General features: G+C 36.9%; 1 protein-coding gene across 6 annotated transcripts in view; it reads left to right on the forward strand.

Annotated features, from left to right (window-relative positions):
• SLC35F1 (solute carrier family 35 member F1) overlaps positions 1-24108 on the forward strand; it is a 389817-nt gene that overhangs the window by 243579 nt on the left and 122130 nt on the right. For all 6 annotated transcript variants that reach the window (XM_077900929.1, XM_077900939.1, XM_077900949.1 and 3 more), the window contains one exon: positions 918-1093. In XM_077900929.1, the coding sequence (XP_077757055.1) occupies positions 918-1093 (176 nt within the window). The remainder of the gene's footprint in view (positions 1-917; positions 1094-24108) is intronic.

Here is a 24108-nt window from a genome sequence, read left to right on the forward strand (position 1 = left end):
AATAAAGCAGGAAAGTCAGATGGGACTTTCGGGGAAGGCAAAAGCCTGCTTTATTTCCAGGGGCTCTTCCTGAATCAGACGATGCAGGTTTATATGATCATAAAACCCATATGGGCACTTTATTTCTCTGCAAAGTGAACCCCTTGACTCTGGCCTTTAGTCCCTACTACAATGGTCAACAATGCCTATGAAAAAGCCACAGAAAATATTTACAGAATTTGAAATGTTTTATTATACCACCTCAGTAACTAAATTTCCTTCACAAATAGCAGTTTTACTGTGCAAGCGATTGTAACTTGTGTAGAGGAGCAGAGATCAGTGCTTATTAGTGCTTGTTAGGGCAAATTATGATCCAAAATCTGGAAATGGAAAGGAGATGGTCCCTCTGGATTGTCGGGGGTTTGTACACCCCCTTCCCCTAAGTGTTCCTGGATCCAAGATTTCAGTCTTTTAAAAAAAAAAAAAAAAAGAGTCTGTCTTTATTGGAATGAGAACCTGAGGATAAGATTACAATATAGTGCTTCTTTGTCAGTGTGCCGGTGTTCTCTCAGGTTTCTGAATGCTTAATGAACGCAATGGTGGGCATCAGGGATGAGGTTAATTTCCCCCCACAGGCTCCAGAGTGCCATGGCTAGAAGCCAGGATTACTTGGAGAGATTTGGTCTCAAATCCCAGCTTTGCCATTTCCTAGTTATGTGACAGTGAGCAAATTCCTTAACCCCTCTAAACTTTGTTTTTTTCCCTCTATAAAACCTCACTAATAATTGCACCTTGCTTGTAGGATTGCTGTGATGGATGAAAAAAAGTACTACTTATTGCATTGAACCTAGTGACTGGCGCAAGTGCCCAATAAATTTTAACTGTTAGTGTTTTAATGGACTTCCTGCTGATCTTTGCTGTTTCTCTTTATTTTTCAGGGAGATGTTAATCTCTGTGGCTCTGGGCCAGGTGTTATCTCTTCTTATTTGTGGAATTGGCTTGACCAGCAAGTACCTGTCAGAAGATTTCCATGCCAATACACCAGTCTTTCAGAGTTTCCTCAATTACATCCTTCTCTTCTTGGTCTATACCACCACACTAGCTGTCAGACAAGGTAAGCATGCAAAAATGCATATGTAGCTTGGAATATAGCTCAATTTATTTTTTACAAACATCTAGAAGAATGATGAGCCGTGACTAAATTAACTTTTTTTCACATACAGCATCATAAGACAATTCAAGACCTCAAATCTCACTTTTCTATTTTGCAATAATAAAGCAAACAGAATGAACAAATAAATCACAAAGAAGCATAAATTGTGTGAATTCAGCGGGAAGTAGGAAATGCATGTATAGGCAAAATGTACAATTGCTCACTATCTGAATTTCTGTTAACATTCCTTGTACCCCTCAGTGAATCTAAATAGAGTGCTTCCCTGGATGCTGGAAAGGCCTGAAACATCTGTCCTCACTAATGCTGGTCCTGAGAAATCCAAGGGAATTACAGACAAATGTATATTCTTTAGGAAAGTGTCACAAGAAACATAAATATAGTAAACACAAACAACTCTCATAATAATAAAGGGGAAAAAAGGAAAGAAAACTACCACAAATGGTCAGGTGAGATCTTCTGTCTAAATTTAAAATAGCTAAAGCGAGAAAAGAAGTCCTCCAAGAATCAATACAAGAAAAACTTTTTAATTGGCAACTGAAGTTGAAATCCTTGGGATGTATCTCTGGGGAGTGTAATTCAGAACCTTTTGACTATAATGCTGACCCTGGTATAAAAACTCTTTTCTCTGGCTCAGAAATAGCCAACAGTTCGCCCCTAGGAGCTGTTGGCTATGAAATATGCATTGAAAAATAATCATTAATAGGTTTAAAGACAATTATATACCTGAATAATAAATAAGGATACATGAATAGCTTTATTCATCAATCCTAACAGTCATACTTCTCTGAAACTTTGTAAGAACTGTATCAAGTATCTCATTTTTACTCTAATTATTTAAATGGCCATCCAGAATAATATTGCTAAATTAAAACAATGTGTCCAAAACTAGATTTTATTCCATTGGGACTGAATTCCAATTTAACTTTGGATTTGTTTAAAGTATTGGAAAAGCTAGTTTCATTTACTTCTCAAAAAATTGTATTATTGGTGTTTGTTTCTTAAAGTTTAACCACAGTAGACATAATTAATTTAAGAATAAAATTTCAATGCAAAACTCAGACTACAAAAGTTGTAGACATTGAGTCTCAGCTATATTTCCTCAGCATGATCTGGAAGCTAATAGTTTGAACACTACAAATGCCAAAAAGAAAGCCCACAAAACTACAGGAAAGTGGTGAATTTATCTTCTCCAATTTTTAGGACTAAATAGTCTAGGCTATGAGATGGTGACCTGTAATTAGTCCTCACTAATGGGTTCTTGTCCATCTTACTTTCCAGGAATCCAGAAATTTAACAAAAACCTTCATGAGGAAAAAAATAAAATCGAGTCATTCTAAGAAAGAGAAAATTTCAGTCAGTAAAGCTTTGAAAACTAAATGTAGCAAAAGACCTAATATTTATAACAATACCTTTTATCAAGATTCTATAATACGCCAGACACTATGTATGTAAGTTATCTCTCTTATTCCTTCAGTCCAAGGAAATAAGTATTATTACCCAAAATTTTATAAATTAGGATACCAGTTCCTTTGCCTGCCTGTGCCTCTCTGGACTCCCTGTATCCCATGTAGGTCCTAGGGAAGGCAGCAGGAGGAAAAGAAGATACTTTTGAATAAAAGGAAGGGGTTTTGCTTGAATTTTAAAACCCTGAATAAGAAACCAGCCCTGGTGCAAGGTCTATTGAGGCACAGCAATGAAGTTAAGAGGATATAGTCCCAGATATGGGGATACAGGGTAACGGGAGAGAGCACAGCTGACGAAAGACCAGGGACTAGGACAAGAAATTTGGAGGCTCTTTGGAAACAAGATTGAAGAGCGCCTGGGAAATTCTGTTTATCCCAGTCAGTAATGGAGAGATTCAATTTCTAAAATGTCCTCTCTGGACATTTCTGCCATTCCCTCAGATTATCACTAGATTCACTTGACATGTCTTTATGTGGGTGTTTACTCAGAATGTTTGTTTTAATCTTCATCTTTAGAAGTTTTAATAGGCTGGCATTAAGCTAACATCTGGAAATCAACATAGTAATTACATTAATTTTGTATAGGCTGATTCAGTACTATGTTCTAGAGATATAATAACCTCTTTCGTTGTGTACCTCAAGATTTGAGAGGGAATGAACAGCAGAGCAAAGAGGATGAGAGGATGGAAAGTCTGGTGTGTGCAGGGGAGGTGCTCTCATAGTCACGATTCCTTCCCCTTTCCTGGTGCTTCTTGACCACTCCTCCCAGAGGCCTGCAGATTAGGACTGAGCAAAATTACTGTCTTTCCAGTTCTCCCAGAGCAGACGTCACCTATCCCGCCAAGCCACCATTTAATTTGACATTACCTTAGGCCACCTTAACTGCAGGAAGTTAGTCTCCGGAGCATTTTTTAAACAAATATTTCTTTTTCATTTTAACTGTACAACTTTTAAAAGGTTATAATTGTCACATGTGAATAGAATGTGATAAATCCCAGAAGCTCTTCAGAAGTGTTCCTGGTGACATGACAAAAGCCTTGTGGACATTGGACTTCAAAGTTAAACTGCCTTCTCTTTACCAGATTTGCACTGAACCAGTGACCAAAGACTTTGAAACAACAGATTCCAATAGAAATTCCAATATAACTCCAGTTCAAGCTGGGGTTCTGAATTGTCCCTAATTATTAATTGGTTCCTACAAAAATTTGACCACCATCCTCCTTAAGAAATGTGTATCTTGTTGAACAGGCTTAAATCTAACCCTTTCATTGATTGATGCTATGTTTTTATTCCAGATAGTTCTAAAATTCAAAAAGATTTTGCTGTTCATAACAAAGAACTTCAGTAGTACAACTTTACAGGGGGGAAAATGTACTTCAAACAAGTAGTTCCACTGAGAATTTAGCCATAACTTCGATGGGTTAATAGTAACCATTTTTTAAGAAATTATTCAGGCAAATAAAATGTACTCATTGAAGTAAAGTCTGAAATCCAAACTCATGCTGTATGTAGATAGTAGGGCTTCAGGAATTATAAAGAAAAGCTCAGCTCTCTTCCTGTGTATCTTTCCTTTACTCTCACACTATCACACTTTTATCTCACACTTGTATCACACTTAGAACACTTTTGTCGCCAGATATGTGGTGTTTTTCATACCAAGCAATTCTGTGGCACCAGCTGGTTGTCCTACACTTGAACTCAGTTCTGACACTGTCTTCCTAGACATAGCTAGCATAAGATCCCACAGGCTAAGAACTAAGTCTCATATGACTGCCCCTTTCACTTCAGATGCCAATTGCGGTCTGGGTTGTAACCTCTGCTTCTGACTGATAGACTGTAAATCAGAGACTCCTAGGACTTCCTTCTGGGGTTTGATTAATTACTTGCTGGAGTGGTTCACAGGACTCAGGAAAATGGTTTACTTACTGTTTATCAGTTTATTATAAAAGGGTATGTTAAATAATATAGTGAACATCCAGATGAAAGACATGAGTAGGGCAAAGTATGTGGGAAGGGGCACAGAGTTCCCATACCTCTCTGGGAACGCCACTCTTTCTGCACCTCTATGTGTTCATCAACCCTGAAGTTTTCTGAATCCTCTACTTCAGAGATTTTTATGGAAAGTTCATTATATAGGCATGATTGATCATTAACTCCATTTCTAGCCCCTCCCCCTTCTCCAGAGAATTAACAGGTGAGACTGAGAATTCCACATTTCTAATCATAGCTTGCACTTTGTGGTAACCAGTCCCTATCCTGGAACCCACCAAAAGTCACCTCATTAGGACAAAAGACATTGCCATCACCCTGGAAACTCCAAGGGATTTAGGAGTACTATGTCAGGAATCAAGGTCTCAGACCAGATATTGGGATATAAAGATGATCTTACGTACTCTTACTACTTTGGGAAATTATAAGAGTTGTAGGAGCTCTGTGCCACAAACTGGGGGCAGAGACCAATATATATATTTTCCTATTGTTTCACAAGAATATAACTACAAAAGTACAGTGAAACTTCCAAAAACTTATGGATTTGCCTAGGAAATTCTCAAAAGATTCTTCCTCATATCTACTTTTTTTCTTAAAATTCCATGTAATGCTAGCTGAAATCAGGAAGCAGAGAAAAACAAAAGGCAGAGACTCTAAACAAGAAGAAAGAACAGGGTGGGGTCTAACTGAAGCCCAGCCAGTTCTTGCATTTATGTTGTAGAAATAAGAAATGTGACAGCCTATTAAAAACAAAAGTGAAGATAGGATATCAAGAAAAAGATATGTCATCACACTTTTTGCCCATAAACTTCTTTTATCAATTATTATAAGAATCCTGCTGCTTCCCAGAACTAGTTTCAGCAGTTCTTAAATAATAGATACCCATGGTTCCTCTCCTGGCAATTTTTAACTTCTGAGTGTAGATAAACCATAGTTTTTAAACATTAGTTTTTTCTTCATCTGCCAGCTTTTCTCAGTTCTTGTCTTCCTAATTCCTCTTTATTTTTCCATTCACAGTTTACTCTGTGATAGAGGAGGAAAAGATTGTGGGGCAAAGGCAGGATGCTGAGGGGAAAAATAAAAGCCTTTCAATCTTTGTTTTCCTCCTTAAGGCATGGTGATAAAAAAAGAAATGGGTATCGGTAATGAAAGAACAAATAAGGAAGTGTCTGCTTCATTTCATATACAGACCCTGGAAAGAAAATAAAATGTCACCATTGATCTTCATTAGATATATTCCTGGTGACTCATTCTAGAAGTTTTGCTTTTTCATTGAAATATATTTTTATAAACTCTTCCAATTTTAAATAAAAGACAAGTTTCCAGCTAAAAGCAATTTGATGGGTAGTGTATATATTTTGCTTTTCAGCAAATTCTTGAAACATGGACATTAAAGTATTTACTGAGTCATTTATATATTTCTTTGTGTTAGCATGAAAATGAAACAGGTTTCTAAGAGTACTAACAGAGCACTCTAAACACATCACCATGTGTAATCCCCTTGATTTTTTCTGAAGAGAAAATACTGAAAAGTAAACACAAGATATACTCTTCATGAAAATACCCTCATCTTGAGCATTAAACTCCAGAAGACAGAAATCCTAGTTCAAATTTCAGTTATAAGTGGGGAGGCCATGAACTCTGTTCAGTCATTTTAAGCACTCACTCTCCCTGCCTGCCCTACCCACCATCAACATTTTCCTACCCAGGGCACTGAAGTAGGGCAGGACAGGGAGAGAGTAATACATAAAATGAGAGAAATACATAAAAACGACAGCTTTGCCTGCACACAACAGCTAGATGCAACTCAATAGCCCAATGGTCCGGTCCCATAGCCCTCAGCATTTTCAATGAATGCTCTTCTCAGAAGATAATGCCAAAAAAGCATTTCTCCTTTTGGTGGTAGCTAGGGAAACATTAATCAGTAAGTAATTGCTACCTCTTCCCACACTAGACAAGCTTCATATTTGTTCTCTGCAGAAACACTGCACCTCTTACATACAATTACATAGGCTAAATTCTCAATTACCAATGTTGCAAGATTAAAAATATCCATGTAAATAGAAGAAATGTAGGACTTCAGGTAAAATAATATAGACCTCTCAGAAGCTACAATGACATCTTGGAAACTTAGGTATCTATCAGATCCTAGAGGCCCCTTGAAGATCTTGTCTCCCAAGTTCTGTTAATCATATACTGTATTTAGATTCTACTGAGATAGTCCTCCTATGAAATTCAATCCTCTTTTAAAATCCCGGTTATTATATTATCTGGATATGTAGTTTTAAAGAGTCCACTAGTCACTGTGATTTAAAATAATCCTTTTCTATTTTCTAAATTGAGTTGATCTTATTTTTTTAAGTATGACTTAAGAAACTGATCCTTTTTTTAAAAATCCTCTGTGAATCTTTGCGCCTTGCCTTTCTTAGAATGTTCTTTGACTGGTACCATAGGAAGTTAAAAAACACAAGCCAGAGCAGTGAAAAGAGTTAAAGCAGGATCCAAGATTTTCTCAGAGCAAAAACCCAAGTTATGCTCACACAAAGCTCAGTTTCCAGCTCTCTGGATAACCTTGACTAAGTCACTGAGGAGGACTGTTAGTGGATTACCAGTATAAGAAAGCACTTGGCAAGTGTAAATACTGAATTATAACAACCTTGAGAGTTGTGGGTGGAAATATTATTGTCACTTACCTAAGTCTGGTGAGGTAATATTCATGGGAGCCTCTTAAAAATTCTCCCTTGTGGGAAATTACCTGGCAAACCTCCATTCCTATTCCTTGTTAAGTTGCCTTTGTTTTTATTTAAGTATGATTGCAAAATTCTAGCCTCCATAGTATAGGAAGGTTGTAGTTCAGGAATTGAGGTACTCAGATGAATCCTTAGTAGACACTCCATGGGAATTATGCTTATGCTGTTGGGGACGGGAGAAGAAAACATGGGGCATGGGCAAGAGGGGAATATACACAAACCATACCAGGAAATTATTAGAGAAAATCACAAGAGAAAACTAGAGTCCAATTCTACTGAAACAATCTGCCAGCATATGGAGCAACTGAAACTCTCATGGACTGTTGCTTGGAATGCAAAATGATACCACCACTTTGGAAAATAGCTTAGCAATTTCTCATAAAGTTAAACATACACCTACCATATGACCCATCAGTCATACTCTTCTAGGAGAAATGAGAACATGATGTCCACACAGAGAATTCTATACAAATGTCCATTGCAGCTTTATTCATAATAGCCAAAAACTGTAAACAACCCAACTGCTTACCAATTTGTGAAAGGATAAACAAATTGCGGTGAATTCATACAGGGAGTACCACTCAGCCATAAAGAAGAATAAGCTACTGATACATGCAACGATACGGAATAATCTCAAAAGCATTATGCTAAGTTCAAGAAGCCAGACATGAAAGCTTTCATACTATGTAATTATATGCTGAATTATAATATGATGTTCTGCAAAAGGCAAAACTATAAGGTGAGGAAATAGATATGTGGTTGCCAGAGCCTGGAAGTGAGACAGATTGACTGCAAAGGAGCACAAGGGAACTTTCAGGGTAATGGAAATGTTCTATAGATCTGGATTGTTGTAGAGGTTACAGGGCTGTATATATTTGTTAAAACTCTTCAAGCTCCACACTAGAAGAGATGGATTTTATCACATGTAAATTATACTTTAATACACCTGACCAAAGGCAAAAAAAAAAAAAAAAAAAAGTTAACTGTCTATTATCTCTCTATTGTTACCGTGTTAAAATAATGTCTCATTAGGCTCAGAGTTTCCAACAGGGAAACTATAGTAGCTATTCCCTCAGTCCCTTATGGATATTAGGAAGTCACAATTAAAACTTCCCACTTCATATGACATGCTTTTAGACTACAAGAATGAATATAGTTTCCAAGAAAAAAAAAAAAAAAAACCTACTCCAAGGACCTTGCTTATTGACATGAACTATGATTTATCAAGTTTATAATCCATTAAATAATGTGAAAACACAAACACTCCATACATATGCAGTGCTTACAGAGTGAATCTGCACCAAATCAAGTCTTCCACAGTCTTAATCAAAGTGAAGAGTATCCAACAGAGCATGTCCCATTTGTGCTAAAGTGGATGAATCTCAAATAGACTGATACCTTACACAGAACTTTCAATATCACTTAAATCATCTTTAGATTAAAGGAAAATGACATATGCAACGCTATCTTGTCTTCTTAATGAATCTTTATATAAACATACACACACACACACACAAAAACATACACACATGCACACACACACTATACATCAGACCGTCCCTCATTCCCCATGCCAAATGCTTCTCTTAAGGGATGGCCTTAAGTGAATTCTTTCATTCCAAACAGCTTACAAGCTTGGAGGATGGATTGTCTCTCTGTCTTATCTGGAGTCCTTGTTGACTGTTAATTTGGGAAATCTTTAAGCATTCACCTATCCATGCTGAGAGCTGGCATAGAGCAACACTCATTCTTGGCACGAAGCTTCAGTGTTCATGTGGGAGATTGAAGGGTGGTTACAAGATGATAACTGTATTGCCTGAAGGAGATAAGTCCCCTTCTGCCAAAATAGTGCTTTGTATGTAATTAGTGTAAAAATTCAGAGGAATAGAGCTTATCCTTACAATCATCTTTCTCATTAAAAAAGAATCATAATGGAAGAACAAAGCAGTCCCTGCAGTGAGTTGAATTGCTTTCCCTAAGTTTTCATTAAATCAAAGACTCAGCAGTTAGCCATCCTGTAGACACTATTGCAGTCTGCTACATGAGTTTTGCAGGGGAAAAAATGAAGCAAACATTTTTTTTTCCTTCACAGGATTAGAATTGCATTGTGGTTACTTTAGATCAGAATTCCCTGTCTATGCATTTTTTGAGTATCTGGTTTCATTGATTTTCGCTTCTGAGATTTTTGAGGACCAGAAAGAAGATCATGTAACTCACCAAATTTAAATGTGGTATTTGCAAATGGTGGGTTCTGACTACAAGTTGGAATGACTGGGCCCCTTCAGTGACCTATAAGAGGAAAAACATAAAGGAAATGCCTTGCAAATAAAAGAGAACATGATGGGGCGTCTGCCTTTGGCCCAGGGCGTGATCCTGGAGTCCCAGGATCGAGTCCCACGCCAGGCTCCCTGCTTGGAGCCTGCTTCTCCCTCTCCCTGTGTCTCTGCCTCTCTTTCTGTGTCTCTCATGAATAAATAAATAAAATCTTTAAAAAAAAAAAAAGAGAGAGAGAGAGAACATGATCAGAATTTATGTTTCTGACTACTTTTTGTTTTACTATTTGACATTTCTATAAAGTAACATAAATGTTACTTTTTTACCTTAAAGTCTCTAATTAGCCATGTCTAAAATATTTATGTTTAAGAACCATATTTAGGAACACTACTTAAGTCTACTAAATTAAAATATAATTTTAAACAATTAGGATGTGGACTTTTTCTGTTTCTTAATTCAATCCAAATTTAAGAGCCATTGTGTCATTTCAGTAAGTTTCCATAACTTTTCTGGGTTGTTTTTCTTCATTTCATATGTCAAGGTAATAATAGTAACTGCCTCACAGATTTCCTGTGGACTAAATAAGGTGATATATGGAAAGCTTGTAGCACAAGGTCAGGCATATAGAAGTATTGAATGCATATGATCTGCCATCATCGGCATTAGATTGACATAATAAATATTGATTCTCCTCCCTACCAGGTTGGATTTTACACATGTAACCCTTAATTTGAATACATTCCACCATGAGGACCCTGAAATTCATTAGCCATATTCCAGCAGTTGTCTTCTCCTTAACTCGTCACTGGATGTCACAGTAGGCACTGATATGATTCATAGAAGGATCAAAAAGAAGAGACATTTTAGATGTGTCCTCACCATTGTGGTGACCAATACGAGTCAGGGAACTCACTGATAGAATTATTACATTGGCACATGACTCATTCTGAAATGCACTAGCCCAAGTCCTTGTCTCCCAGGGTGTACAGTGGGGGGGTTCTTTTGCCTAAGAAAGCCAAGCCAAGGGGAGCAGTGAGCACCCAGAATCTGTCCAGAGGGAGCCAGAGCCACCCTTCAACTTTCAGGCATTGCTGCACCCAAACTATAAAAGATCCTAAAAGGGAAGGGAGCATTGCCAAAGGACGAATCAAAAGAACAATTCCCTAGGTCAGTGCTTGTCCCCAGAAATAAAAGAGTTCTTTGCTCTACAGCTTTGTTTTTGACCATAAAATCTCAAGGCAAAGTTGTTTCCCACCCTTTCTTTTCCTCTTGTGTGTATGTATGTTTCCTTTCTCTTCTCCCATTTCCTCTCTTTGCCCAGCTTTTTCCTACTTCTGTAATCATAACTGATACACAAAGGGAGGAAATGGTAAGAGAAACATTCTCATTCACTTTACTGAGCCACAACTGTCACTGCAAATTTAGATATTACAGAGAAGATCCAGATTCGGTTTAAGCCATGCCTGCAAATTACTACTCCAAGTTACTATTCTTTGCTCAAGAAAAGGTTTGGAAGCACAAAGACACCAATTAAGATCTGCATGTTGCAAACTACGTTTGATTACCTTTTTCCCTGAATGTTTTTTCTTCCACAACACACACAGAATGCATCTGTGAACTGCAACCAAGTAAATATGCATATGGAAAGCAAAACAGATCCAAAGCAGCTGGGAAAATCACATTCCTATTTGGCCTGCTGACCAAGGCATATGCCAGCTGGAGAAGTTGAGGACAAAGAAGTGTGGTTTGACCAAAGCCAAGAAGGGATGGCATTTCTGTCCAAGATAATTTCCAGCAAGGAATCAGTTCTTGGGTAATGGCCATAGATGCTTTAGAAGACCTATCATTACAACAGTAGGGATTCCTCAGATGTATTCCTGAGGGGGAGGGAGTGGGGGGGTGTCACTAGATTATAATCAGAATCCCAAATCTCACTAGTTATTTGGAATAAACAGTGAGCAGCATGTACCTTTTAAGGGCGTTTCAATGGAAGCCATAGTACAAAAATCTATAAGCAGAGATCAGTCATACTAATGAACTATGACACAAACAAGAATTGTCCTGGAATGAGCTCATTAAAAGGAATCTTGCTTCCATTTTTTGACAGGTAGGAACGTTTGTTCTATTTTAAAGTTGAAAAATAAAATCAGGGTGGGGAGAGGAAAAAAAATAAAAATAATCCAAGATGAAAAAGAGCTGTAAAATGCCCTGAGAGAGCACAAAGCTCTGGGGGCTCCATAGCCAGTGAAATGGCCACCAGTGTGTCATCCTCTCGCTGAGAAGAAGGGAAGGCCATGCCGTCAAGATCATGGAGCTCTCATTCACCCATCTTTCAGCAGGAAGAGCATGTCACAGACAAACTCAATGGACTACCAGGGTCTCACCAAATTCAAAGCATCTGGTTCTGTACCTACAAGCATATTTCAACTTTTGGCTTAGTAGATGTCATTCGCTGAGGTCGAAATTTCCAGCTGTGCTGTGTTAAATTCAGGGCCATTATAGCACAGCTTTAAGCAAGCCATTGATTTTAAACTTTTGTCAAACTAAAAGAAACTAAGTTAGATCATTCAGAAGCAAACAAAGAACTCAACTTCTAAAAATAAAGTTAAGGAACTTGGTAACTTCTTTTTAACAGAAATGTGTGGGCAGATCTTATGTAAGTGGCATAAATGTACAGGTCTCTGCACTGTTAAAAATTGCAAGTTATTTACTATATGGAAACTTAATAGATCCCAACTCCTAGTTTCTGTTAGATAACTGGCCTCAGATACGCTTAGTAATTTAGATACACACCAGGAAAGTGTATTCCTATACTCAAAGTGTCTCTCAACAAAAGGAGTCAGCCTGATACAAGCCAAGGATGCAACTGCTCCTCAGCCTAATGAGTTTTATAGTTTTAGTTCTGCCCATGTTTACTTCATACAGGATCTTCTAGAAGACTCTGACCTTATTACATCTTGCTCAAATATCTCTTACCTAAATTTAATTTCTCTTGCCTTCCTCAGTCACACATTTCTTCCTTCATATATTCGTCCATCTATTATTCCATTCATTTATTCAGCAAATGTTTTTTGAGGGCCTTCCTCTTTTAGGCACTGTACAACCAGGTGTGAAGGATGCCTCACTGAGAAAAGATGATCTCCTTTCTTCCACTCCTTCTAAGGCAAGGAGAGGAGAGTGACTAGGAAAGAGTCCCTGTAATTGCAGGAGGCCCAATCTGAGGGCCTCAGTTTCCCTCCTCTCCACCACATCTTCATATAAAAGAATTTGCTTCTCTTCTGTCATCTATTTCCATGACTCTTTTCTCCATCGGCTGCCAGTTTTCCCTTTCCCGATTATTCACAACAGAAGACTTTATTACAAGCAGTTATAATCAATACGTTGCTATTTTGTGGCCTCCTCTTGACCCATGCACATACCCTTTGTTCTAGAATCCTGACTTTACACTAAAAGAGCATCAGTTGTTCCTCCAGTCCCCATACCACCCACCTACACTGTTGTTCCAAGAGAATACAGCACAGATATCATCTGTCCTTTATTTAGACTTAACTGTGGTGACTTCTTGGCTGCTAAGCTTCTATGAGCTAGAGCAGTTGGCTAATCTCATGAATATTAGTGACTTCCAAGACTCTCAAAGTTGTCCTGTCCTCTTATAAGCAGCTGTATATGGATCACAGGTCTCTGTCACTTTGCCTGGCTGGTGACCCCTTTGGGTAGTGGCAAACTGTCTTTTCCTTTTTCAGCTTTATCCATTTAGGAAGCCCTTTTACCCCTATGTGTCATTTGGGGATGTACTTTCAGCACTTGCTGGTTATATGAACTTAAGCTCCTTTCAAATTTCAACAACTCCTGTAAAATATTAGAAACCACAATAATTTAGTGTTATAAAGTGAAAAGCAACAGCACAGTAAAGAATATCAAAGCTCACTAGCTTTATCTCAGTACCTGACAGGGGAGAACCAACCTGGGACCACTCACTGGGACTATTAGCAGCTGTGAAGCAGCAGGAAGGAAAACCAGAACATCAACTTCTTGCTTTTGACCATTTTCTCATTTTCTTACTGTACAGCATGCTCTGTTCAGCAAATATTCATCACTTCTCCTTCAGAGTAGGTTACCATTTCATGGTATTCTGGAGGAAGAAATTAATGGTGCCTTTGATAACCAGTATCACAATATGTACAATATCCAGTAGTCCCAATTGTTTTCAGAAAGTGGCACAGATAAATATCTAACTAAATGCAGCAATGATTATGATCCCTTTGAAAAAAAAAAAAAACATTATTGCATCCTACTAATCTTGTACCAAAATTCCTAATCTAATCTATTCATGGTTTCACCTGAAAACCAGAAAAAGAGTATCTCTCCCTAGCAAGTGTGTCTCTAGCCACAGGTACCCCCTTGTGTAACTATGCAGTTCCCATTGCTAAAGTTTAAACACACCTAACAGACTAACTTAGAAAACTCCCATCATCTGTGGGGTTGAAGTTATATTTGGTTGTGGGATATATTGACTGATGCAAAGTTGTCTTCAGTTAAATTTCACAATTTATTGAGCCCACTGTGTACCAGGTACTATGTGAGTGCCTTTCAGATGTCCTCTCTCTGTCTCCATTTGCTCTAGCATGCCTAAGCTAAGCCACCTATTGCCTCCTACCTGAACTGCTGTGACCACTCCTGAGCTGTGCTCTCTCTGACACCTGCCACCACTTCATACACCCTTTTTTAAACCTTTTTTTGTTCTAAGCTAAAGAGCATTAGTCAATCAGTCTTTGGATAATTATATAAATCCTTCTTTATTTTTTATTTATATCAAATTCAGTATTTTAAAAAAGTGGTTGAGGGAAGGAACTGGTGATTTTTTTCCATACCCATCAAAATCAACACATACTTCTCAGCTTTATTCATTGAACCAAAATAAGATCTTTCAATAAGGTTCAAGAAGCTCAAAATCAAGATACTAGAATGTTGTTGTTCCTACTTTCCAATTAACCTGCTGACTTGAGGAAAGGAAGTCAAAGATGTAATATTCTAATTATTGTTCTCTGAGCAGGGTGTCTTCTAAAGTGCAGACTAAGTTGCTTTGGATTTCAGAGTGAAAATATTGATCCAAATGTAAAAAAAACATAAAAATTTAATATTTTAGGTATGAGTTTCATAAAAAATAACTTTGGGGCAGGGGGTGGCTCAACAGTTTAGCGCCTGCCTTCGGCCTAGGGCATGATCCTGGAGTCCCAGGATCAAGTCCTGCATCAGACTCCCTGCATGGAGCCTGCTTCTCCCTCTGCCTGTGTCTCTGCCTCTCTCTCTCTCTCTCTCTTTCTCTCAAGAATAAATAAATAATATCTTAAAAAAATAAATAACTTTGGGACCACTGGGTGGTTTACTTGGTTGAATGTCAGACTCCATTTTATAAGAAACATCCTTGTAAATATATTTTAAATATATGTAAGAATATTTTGTAGTTTAGATTCCTAAAAACTTAAATGCTGAGTCAAGAGCATGTTAAATATTGATAAATATCACTAAATCTCCCCTCTCCAGAAAGTAATATCAGTTCAAAAGCCTATTAACGGTATTTGAGAGTATGTTTCCCCCTTCCTTATCAACATCAGATATTATTGGTAATATTTTTGTCAATCTAAAAGGTGAAAAAACCTCATTGTTTTAAATTTCATTTCCTTAATTACCAGTGAAATGAGCATCCTCTTGTATGTTTATTGACAAGGTTTATAGCTTTTGAATCCTAAAATAAAAACATGAAATGATAATGACCCCTTACACAGTCTGTTCTTGGTATAAGACTAAGTCCCATGGACTCCTTTCCTTCTTTCTCTCACTCAGTCTGTTGTCTTTATCTCCTCGTGAATTAGTGCAAAGAGGGGAAAACAAATGAGCCTTGTGTTATGTTCCTCTGGAAGAATGCCACTGCCAGAGTATTGAAGTAATAATACAGAAATTTATATCGTCCATAAACCTTTTATAGTAGTGTAATTAGCAGGGCTATTAATATTACCTAAGCCTAGCTTTCTTTATTGCTGTAAACACAGCTTGTGATCATATAAATGACATCAGTATTAATCCTTTAGGGCATCATGTAAACCAAAGCACATGAGTCAGTTAGTTTAGCTAGAGTTTAATCAGAATCTCCATTCAAAAAAAAAGGATAATTTTTTATTAGAAAGCAGAAGGATAACCTTTGGGCATTTTCCAACTTTGGGTTCCAGGAAAGGTTTACTGGTGTAAACGTGCCTGGGAAGAATGGAGTGGAGAGAAATAGAGAAATTTTAACCTGTATCAGTGTAGAATTATGACCATTAGCTAAATATATTTTGGCTATTCTATGGTTCAGTGTTATTTACATTTGGTTTTCTTCTCTCTTGTGCATCTTTATCAATATTTAATTCAAAGAATGAAGTGAGTTTAATGCATATACTTCATATCTCTTTTTCAAAAAACAATGAACGTGACATGCAAGTACGTTCCAGGGATTGCAAATCAGTGTAAATTAGCAATATGGTTTTGATGACTGGTGTGGAAATCAGGACAGTAAAATTACACTGAAGGATGGTCTCAACTCTGAATATGTTTCTTCCTTAAGCAAGTCAGCTTCATATCTCTTTGACTCAGATTTCTTGGCTGAAGAAAAACAATGAGGGTAACTATCCAATAAAAATTGTTTATTAACATATATTGATCATTTTATTGGCTCAAAGATGATGTCATTAAAATGTTAATCTATTTGATATTTGAGGGACATACTCAATTTATGTGGCTTTTTAAATGTCAGCTATTATACTCAAGCCTTAGCTCCAAATAAAACCTGCATATTTCAGAATGAGTAAGATTTTCTGAAACAATAGGTGCAAAGTCAATCCATTCAACTTGGATGATCTTTGATAAAGAGAAGAGCACAAGTAAAGAAGGGAGAAAGAAATAATGCACAGTGAGTTTGTTTGATTCTATGAACACACTATACACCATTTCAAGTACCACTTCAAAGGAGAAAAAGAAAGGAAATGAAAATGTACAATATAGCTACTACATACTTAAGCATTATATAGGTCATTTTATATATGAAAAAACTGAGGTTTAGAGAGATTGACTTATCAAAAATTATATAGTGACTTCCTTTTAGGATATAATTAGTTGCAAAGGATAATCACCCTCACTCCAACAACAGTAACATATAAAATCATATATTTTTTCTGAACTCATCAGAAAGCTGAGAAAGAAAAAAATCTAAATGTATAAAATTCCAGAAAATTCCATTTGTAAGACAGAAAAGATTAAGTTTCTTTCATCCATTGCAGAGTGACAAGAGAAGGAATCAATAAAGAGAAAGGCAAGAAAAAAACAGCCAAAACTTTAAGTATTAATGCGCACATGTGAGGTAGTGTGACAGATTATATTCTAAAGGACCTCAGCCACAGAGCGGTTTTATACACAGTTCCAGACTGTGTTCCATGGGTCTTTGCCTAGTGCTGGGCATTTATACCAAAGACTGAGAGGTGGCACAAAACTAAAAGATTCTACCTAATGTGTGTGGAGACTCCTTATGTGCATGACAGCCATGTTTTGAAAATGGAGAGGAGCAATATGGGAGATCTGAGAGAAACCAACTGGAGGCAATCCAGACTTTCAGATGCCAAGGATTGGCAAAAGAGTTGAGAGAAGGGATCCCTGGGTGGCGCAGCGGTTTGGCGCCTGCCTTTGGCCCAGGGCACGATCCTGGAGACCCGGGATCGAATCTCATATCAGGCTCCTGGTGTATGGAGCCTGCTTCTCCCTCTGCCTGTGTCTCTGCCTCTCTCTCTCTCTCTCTCTCTCTGTGTGACTATCATAAATAAATAAAAAAATTAAAAAAAAAAGAGAAAAATCCTTCTGAGATGTTCCAGGCAGAGAGAGATTTCTAAAGGTTCAAGAAGTCTACCCTAGGACTAGAAAGCAAAGAGAATTCCCCCAGAAACCCAACTGTAGTCAACTGAATGCAAAATAAAGGTATATTTTTCATGGTTCAGAAAGTTGGTATCTGGAGATAAAGTGCAGAAATATCCAGAATTTCAGCAGTACTCAGAACTCAAGTCCTGAAGAAGGGTAAGGACTGATCCTGCTTTCAAGATATTTTAAGTCAGTAGTGAACTAACACAAACTGAAGCTGCAGGAAAGCCTCATCTCAGTGATCAAGTTGACTCCACTCACAGCCAAGCAGCCAAACACTGTTTTGAAAGTAAATATGTTTTTCATTCAGTCCTTACTGCTACTATATACAAAATACCTGAGTACAATAAAAAAGTGATGAAGCAAGAAAATGTGACACATGGTCAAGAGAGAAAATAATCAATAGAAGCGGACCTAAGAATGTCATAGATGTTAGAATTATCAGACGAGAACTTAACTATAATCATAATCCCAAGTTCAGGTGGATGATCTTGACAATACTCATGAAGAAATGTGGAATTTCATCAAAGACAAAGAAACAATTCTAAAAATAGTCAAATAGGAATGATAGAAATAAAAAAATTAAAAATGAAGAATATAGGATTCAGTAGAGAAAAGAATCTGTGAATTTGAAGATAGGTCAATTCAAAGTATCCATTTGAAGCACAGAAATAAATGAGTGGAAAAAGAAAAGAAAAACAGAATATCTGGGACAATATGAAATTATCCAAAAGGCATGTTTTTGAACTTACAGAACAAGAAGAGAGAGACAGTGAGGCAGAATAAATATTTGAAGAGATAATAGTTAAGAAGTTTCCAAATTTGTTGAAAGACATCTAATAAATCCAAGAAGTCTGGGAAATCCCAAACAAGGTAAATACAAAGAAAACTACATCTGGGTATATCATAGTCAAACTGCTAAAAACCAAAGACAAAGAGAAAATCTTGAAAACAGCAAAAGAAAGAAAAGATATGGGGCACCTAGGTGGTTGAGCATCTGCCTTTGGCTCAGGATCTGCCTTTGGCTCAAGATCCCTGGGATCCAGCCCTGCATGGGACTCCTTACTCAGCAGGGAGCCTGCTTCTCCCTCTCCCTCTGCCTGCTGCTCCCTCTGCTTGTGCTCAGATGCTCGCTCTCTCTCTCTCTCTCTCTCTCTGTCAAATCAGTAAATAAAATCGAAAGAAAAAGAAAGAAGAAAAAGAAAGAAAGAAAGAAAGAAAGAAAGAAAGAAAGAAAGAAAGAAAGAAAGAAAGGAGAGAGAGAGAAAGAAAGAAAGAAAAGAAAAGAAGAAAGAAAGAAAGAAAAAAAAAGAAGAAAGAAAGAAAGAAAGAAAGAAAGAAAGAAAGAAAGAAAGAAGAAAGAAAGAAAGAAAGAAAAGAAAAGATACATTATACTAAAGGAAAAACACCTCTCACCAGAAATAGTAGGGACAGGAAGATAATATAACATAGTTAAAGTGCTAAAAGAAAGAAAAAAGATACCTGTCATCATGTAAGTCTATAAACAGTGAAAATATGCTTTAAAAGTGGAGGCAAATAAAAGGCATATAGCTAGTAAGAAGCAGAGCTAAAATTTGAACCAGAACCATATAAATGGGAAGATTGCTTCCCACCACAGTCAGCCCTGCCTATTGTATTTGTGTGTTGGCATATGTCTATGGCGATGCCAGCCATTCAATGTTTAATTTTTATAATTTATTTTTATTGTAAAAATGAATGCCTGGTAAAAATTAAATCAGTAAGAAGTATGGAAAGTAACACCCCATTTTCTACCTCCCATAGAACTCAAATTGGCAAATTAGAGATAAGCTCCATTGAGTAACTCAATATGGCCTGCTTTCCTTGATCTTATTTCTTAGACTTGAAATGTTAAAAGTCATCCAGAATCTTTGTCAGCCTTTCTCTATCTCTAAATCTTCATTGCCAATAAAAATAAGAAATTCAATACTTTATGCAAATTCAGTATATTCCACTTCTTTCTATCTTAAAGCTATTAGAAAGAGCAAAATTTTCTAATCAATTTACCGTAATGGTACTGAGATAATTATTTAAGTTATAAAAGAAAGCACAACATTTTATGTGGTTTCCTGCTGCCTAAGATATCTGATACTCTCTAACTCCGCCTGTCATTGTGCATTGTTTTTAAGCTTAGTTATATGAGACAGATTCAGTTTCACAAACACTGTTTTTGTCATAGGCATACTCATGTATAGTACTAACAGATATGGTTGGCAATTTAAAAAAAATCACCATTTTGCAGTATGTATTCACAATAGCATTCTGGGGCAGATGAGAAGTTATACCTAAAGGTTATGGGCAGTGGCTTCTTTTGACTAAGCACTTCACCTCCACTTGAGAAAGTATCTATAGTCACTACATGGTTCATAGTTAGCTAATCTATTTTCAGATAGAGCCAAAGAAAAAAATAATTTTGTTTCATTTATAGTACTACTGGTGGTGGAGATTTTAAGAGTCACCTACTACAACTGTATAAAATCTCCACTTCTCCAATATCCAGGCCAGGGACTCAGAGTATGCTTAAGTATTCTGAACTCTGTATTTCAGAGAAATACATCCCATCTTGGGCTGCCCTGATTAAATTTCTTTCTTGTAATAAGCCAAAATCTGTTTCCTTTTTTGCTACCCAGTATCGTAAATCTATTCTGGGAGGCCCCATAAAATATTAATTTCCTCTTTATAAGATAGTCATTGAGGGGCCCTGGGTGGCTCAGTCAGTTAAGCTGTGAGCTCTTCATTTGGGCTCAGGTCCTGATCTCAGCGTTGTGAGATCAAACCCAGCATGGAGCCTGATTAAGATTCTCTCTCACTCCCTCCTCTCAACTCTCCCAGCTTGTGCCTTCTCTCAAAAAAAACTTTAAAAAAGAAAAAATAGTCATTGAAATACTTGGAAAAAACCCTCATGCACACATTTCCCTCTAGGCTAAGCGTCTCTAGTCCCTCAAAACTCATCCCTTCTCTATTCTGATTACTCTCCTCTCAACCTCTCTATTTAGTGCATATTCTTTTGAGAGATGATTATCCACTTTTCTGCTTTTCATAGTGAAAGAAGAATGATCACTTCCCTCTTTCTAAATATGGCACTCTTATTTATAAAGTTTAAACTTGAATTTGATCTGGGTTTTTGTTTTTTTTTTTTTTTTTTTTTTGTACTCAGAGCTCAGCTAACCTTCAACAATCCCAAATAAAAAAGTAATTGATGGATTTTTCTTAGTATCTTTATTATAGGAAGGCATTTTCCACTAGTTAATTCCATAAATTTTAACTTGTTAAAGTTATTTTTTCTGATACCTGACCAGAATTTCTTCTGCTGTATTATAAACTCACTTCTTTCTAATTATCTTTTGTATCCCTCAAAGTCACCTTAAGTTATATTAAATCACCAAAACCTTTTCATCTCTGATTAAGGACTACTGCATACTTTTTAAAGCTTTCTTTATAAGTCCTATTCTCTATGCTTATCATAGCTTTCACTGTATCCCTTCATACTCTCTTTGATCTCTCCACACTCCCTAAAAATGTGAAACTCTAAATTACATACTCTTAAATATAGTATAACTGACAAAAGTTCATCTTCTCTGAGCAAGCTTCCCTATCTTTGTGCTGCCTTAGATGAATTTTATCTTGTCATATTGCTTCTATTAAATCAAAACTTACTGTAATTGTTAAGAAAGTATACAAGATAAGTCCACTGATGTCTTTTACAGTTGCAGCATGGAAGACTTGTATGTTTCATTGTGAAAACTCAGAATGAAAGGAATGGAGTGCATTTCTTTAAGAATTTTCCTCTTGAGTTTAAAAGGGAAAATGCCAGAACTTAGGAGAGGGAATGATCTCTTTTCTAGTCTGGTCCAGCCTCTTCTTTTTATTGTCCCCTAACCTGCTCTTCTTACTGGGTTTGTGACAAATTGGTTACAAATTACAGAGAATTTGTGTCTCTTCTTTAAATAATCAATACTGGGGTGGCCCGGGTGGCTCAGCAGTTGAGCATCTGCCTTCGGCCCAGGGCGTGATCCTGGAGACCTGGGATCGAGTCCCAGGATCGAGTCCCACATCGGGCTCCCTGCACAGAGCCTGCTTCTCCCTCTGCCTGTGTCTCTGCCTCTCTCTCTCTCTCTCTCTCTCTCTCTCTGTCCCTCATGAATAAATAAATAAAATCTTTTTAAAAAAGTAAATAATCAATACTAATACTTTAAGCAGAATCTTCCTCAGTCATAGTTCCATTGTTCCAGGTAATGATCTTTTTAATTTGCTACTACTTATAGGTTGCTAGTTGCTTTGGCATCTCTTATCACTGTCACATTCAAGGCTAATGGGTACATAGATCCTTTGGTAGGAAGGAAACATCTAAATTAAATGCTGCTCATTGGCCTTTGGCAGGAAGGAAACATCTATATTAAATGCTGCTCATAAAGGCATTCCCCATTCCTCTTTATTTCTTAGCTTCCTGTTTCACACTGTTAAACATCTTTTTGTAACAGTATTGGGGCAGGTGGGTGTTGAATTATCTCAAGCTTACTTTTGTAAGATGTGAAATATTCCTCTACTACAACAGTAACCTTCCCAACCTTGCAAATGAAGTAGCCCAAAAGCTGAATACCACAGCTAGTGAGATCTCCATCATTGCTTCTCATCTTTTCTGTTCAGATCCCTTAGATATTTATACTACTCAATATCAACACCTCCTAGGATGTGGTGATTTGGATTTTTGGCCCTTCTCTGAAAGATGCCATCTCTTCTGTCCCCTTCTCTTCCTTCATTTTCTACCTGGAATATCCCACTTCTCTTCCTTCTCTAAACCTCTCTTGTCAGAATGTATTGTTTTTAGTGGCCAGTTGTTTGCCCATGTGTGGGAGGATATGGTTAACTTTGGACATTGCGTTCCTATAGTTACTTTTTTAAAAAAGATTATTTATTTGAGAAAGAGAGAAAGAAAATGGGGGAGGGGCAGATGGAGAGAAAGAATCTCAAGTAGACTCCCTCCTGAGTGTAGAGCCAGACATAGGGCTCAATCTCACAACCTTGAGATCAAAATCAACCTGAGCCAAAATCAAGAGTCAGACTTAACTGACTGAGCCACCCAGTAGTTTCTCTATAGTTCATTTTTTTAAAGTCTTCATGTCCTTCCACTTTTGTATTCAATTTGGCTGACAGTTTTATTTACAAGAATTTTTTACTGAAGTTATCTTTTTAACATTTAAAGTGACTTTTTAGAATTTTAGATAAAATTTAGATAGATTTTTCTTGTGATACTTTTTCCACATCACTTGCTTTTAAAGGGGAGAATAATGGGTAGCTTAAGGAGAATCATAAAGAAAGCCCAGATGCCTTTTTTATTCCACTGTACCATAGATAAAGAAAAAATTCCCTACGTTAAGCTTCAGTGAAGATCTATCCTAACTATGGTCAAGAAGGAGCTGACAATATTGTAAGGAAATCCAGACAGTCACAAGACAGATAGAAGATTTATCCCAAAGGTAACTTTCTTATCTTGTTCCCGGGATTTTTCAGTATCTCTGTGAGTAGATTTATACTCTAAAAATCTGGGTCTATGATTGACATATAATCGGATTCAGTCATGGTGGTTCTGCAACTCAATCTCTTAAAACTAAATTTAGGTAATAGTCAAATAATTCTGAACACTCTCCTTAAAAATATTTTCATGAGGTGCCATAATAAAAAGGCTATGTCCAAATTGCTAAAAATTTTAATGACTTTTTAATGCAGAATATACATGACAGAATTTATTCATTTCTTTTCTAAACAGAGATTAAAGTAATTTTCCCTGTTGTTTAAATCCCTGTTTACCCTTTCCCATACCTGGGGACTGAAGAGAAGCTTGCTGTAGCCAGGCTTATGTCAGAGGTTTATGGGACAGGGGTATGGCTATGCTTCTCCTCTACACATAAATCTAGTGGTCAGGACCCTTATCAGAGCCTCTCCTCTAAGCCCTTTTGGGGGTTGAGAAAGTGGTTTTATTGAAATAGTTAAATGATTGATTTCAAGAATTCCATAGCCTGTAAATAAATCAGTCCTCTATTTTTTGTTCTTTATTCAGTATATTTTGCCAAGGCAGGACTCCAGTATCATTTTATGTTACTGGGATCCAAACAATGAGTACTTTCCAGAATATCATGTTAAGTTTTCTAATTTTTTCATTTATAAATATGATATAGAGTATATATTTTGAGAAATCTTTCCCATTATATAGGATTTATTCTAGGTCCCTGGTCCTACAGTTCATACTTGTGTTCCAGGCCTTTCCTTCTGAATAAATCCTATGTGGAAAAACTATTCTGTTAGAACAGAATCAATAGAAATAAATTCTCCCCTGAGATTTCTGTCCACAAACCTACATGCATGCATATTTGGGGCCAGATGTCATATTATTTGCATGAATTCAAAAGCACTAAGGCTAAAACGTAATTTTAAGTAGTCTCAGATTACTAGTTTCTGTAGGTGCCTGGCATAGACAATTACAGATTCTCTGAGGGAATGCACTTTAAGATCTCATCTCAAG

The sequence above is a fragment of the Canis aureus genome, chromosome 1 (assembly GCF_053574225.1).
Source record: "Canis aureus isolate CA01 chromosome 1, VMU_Caureus_v.1.0, whole genome shotgun sequence".
NCBI classification, from domain to species: domain Eukaryota; kingdom Metazoa; phylum Chordata; class Mammalia; order Carnivora; family Canidae; genus Canis; species Canis aureus.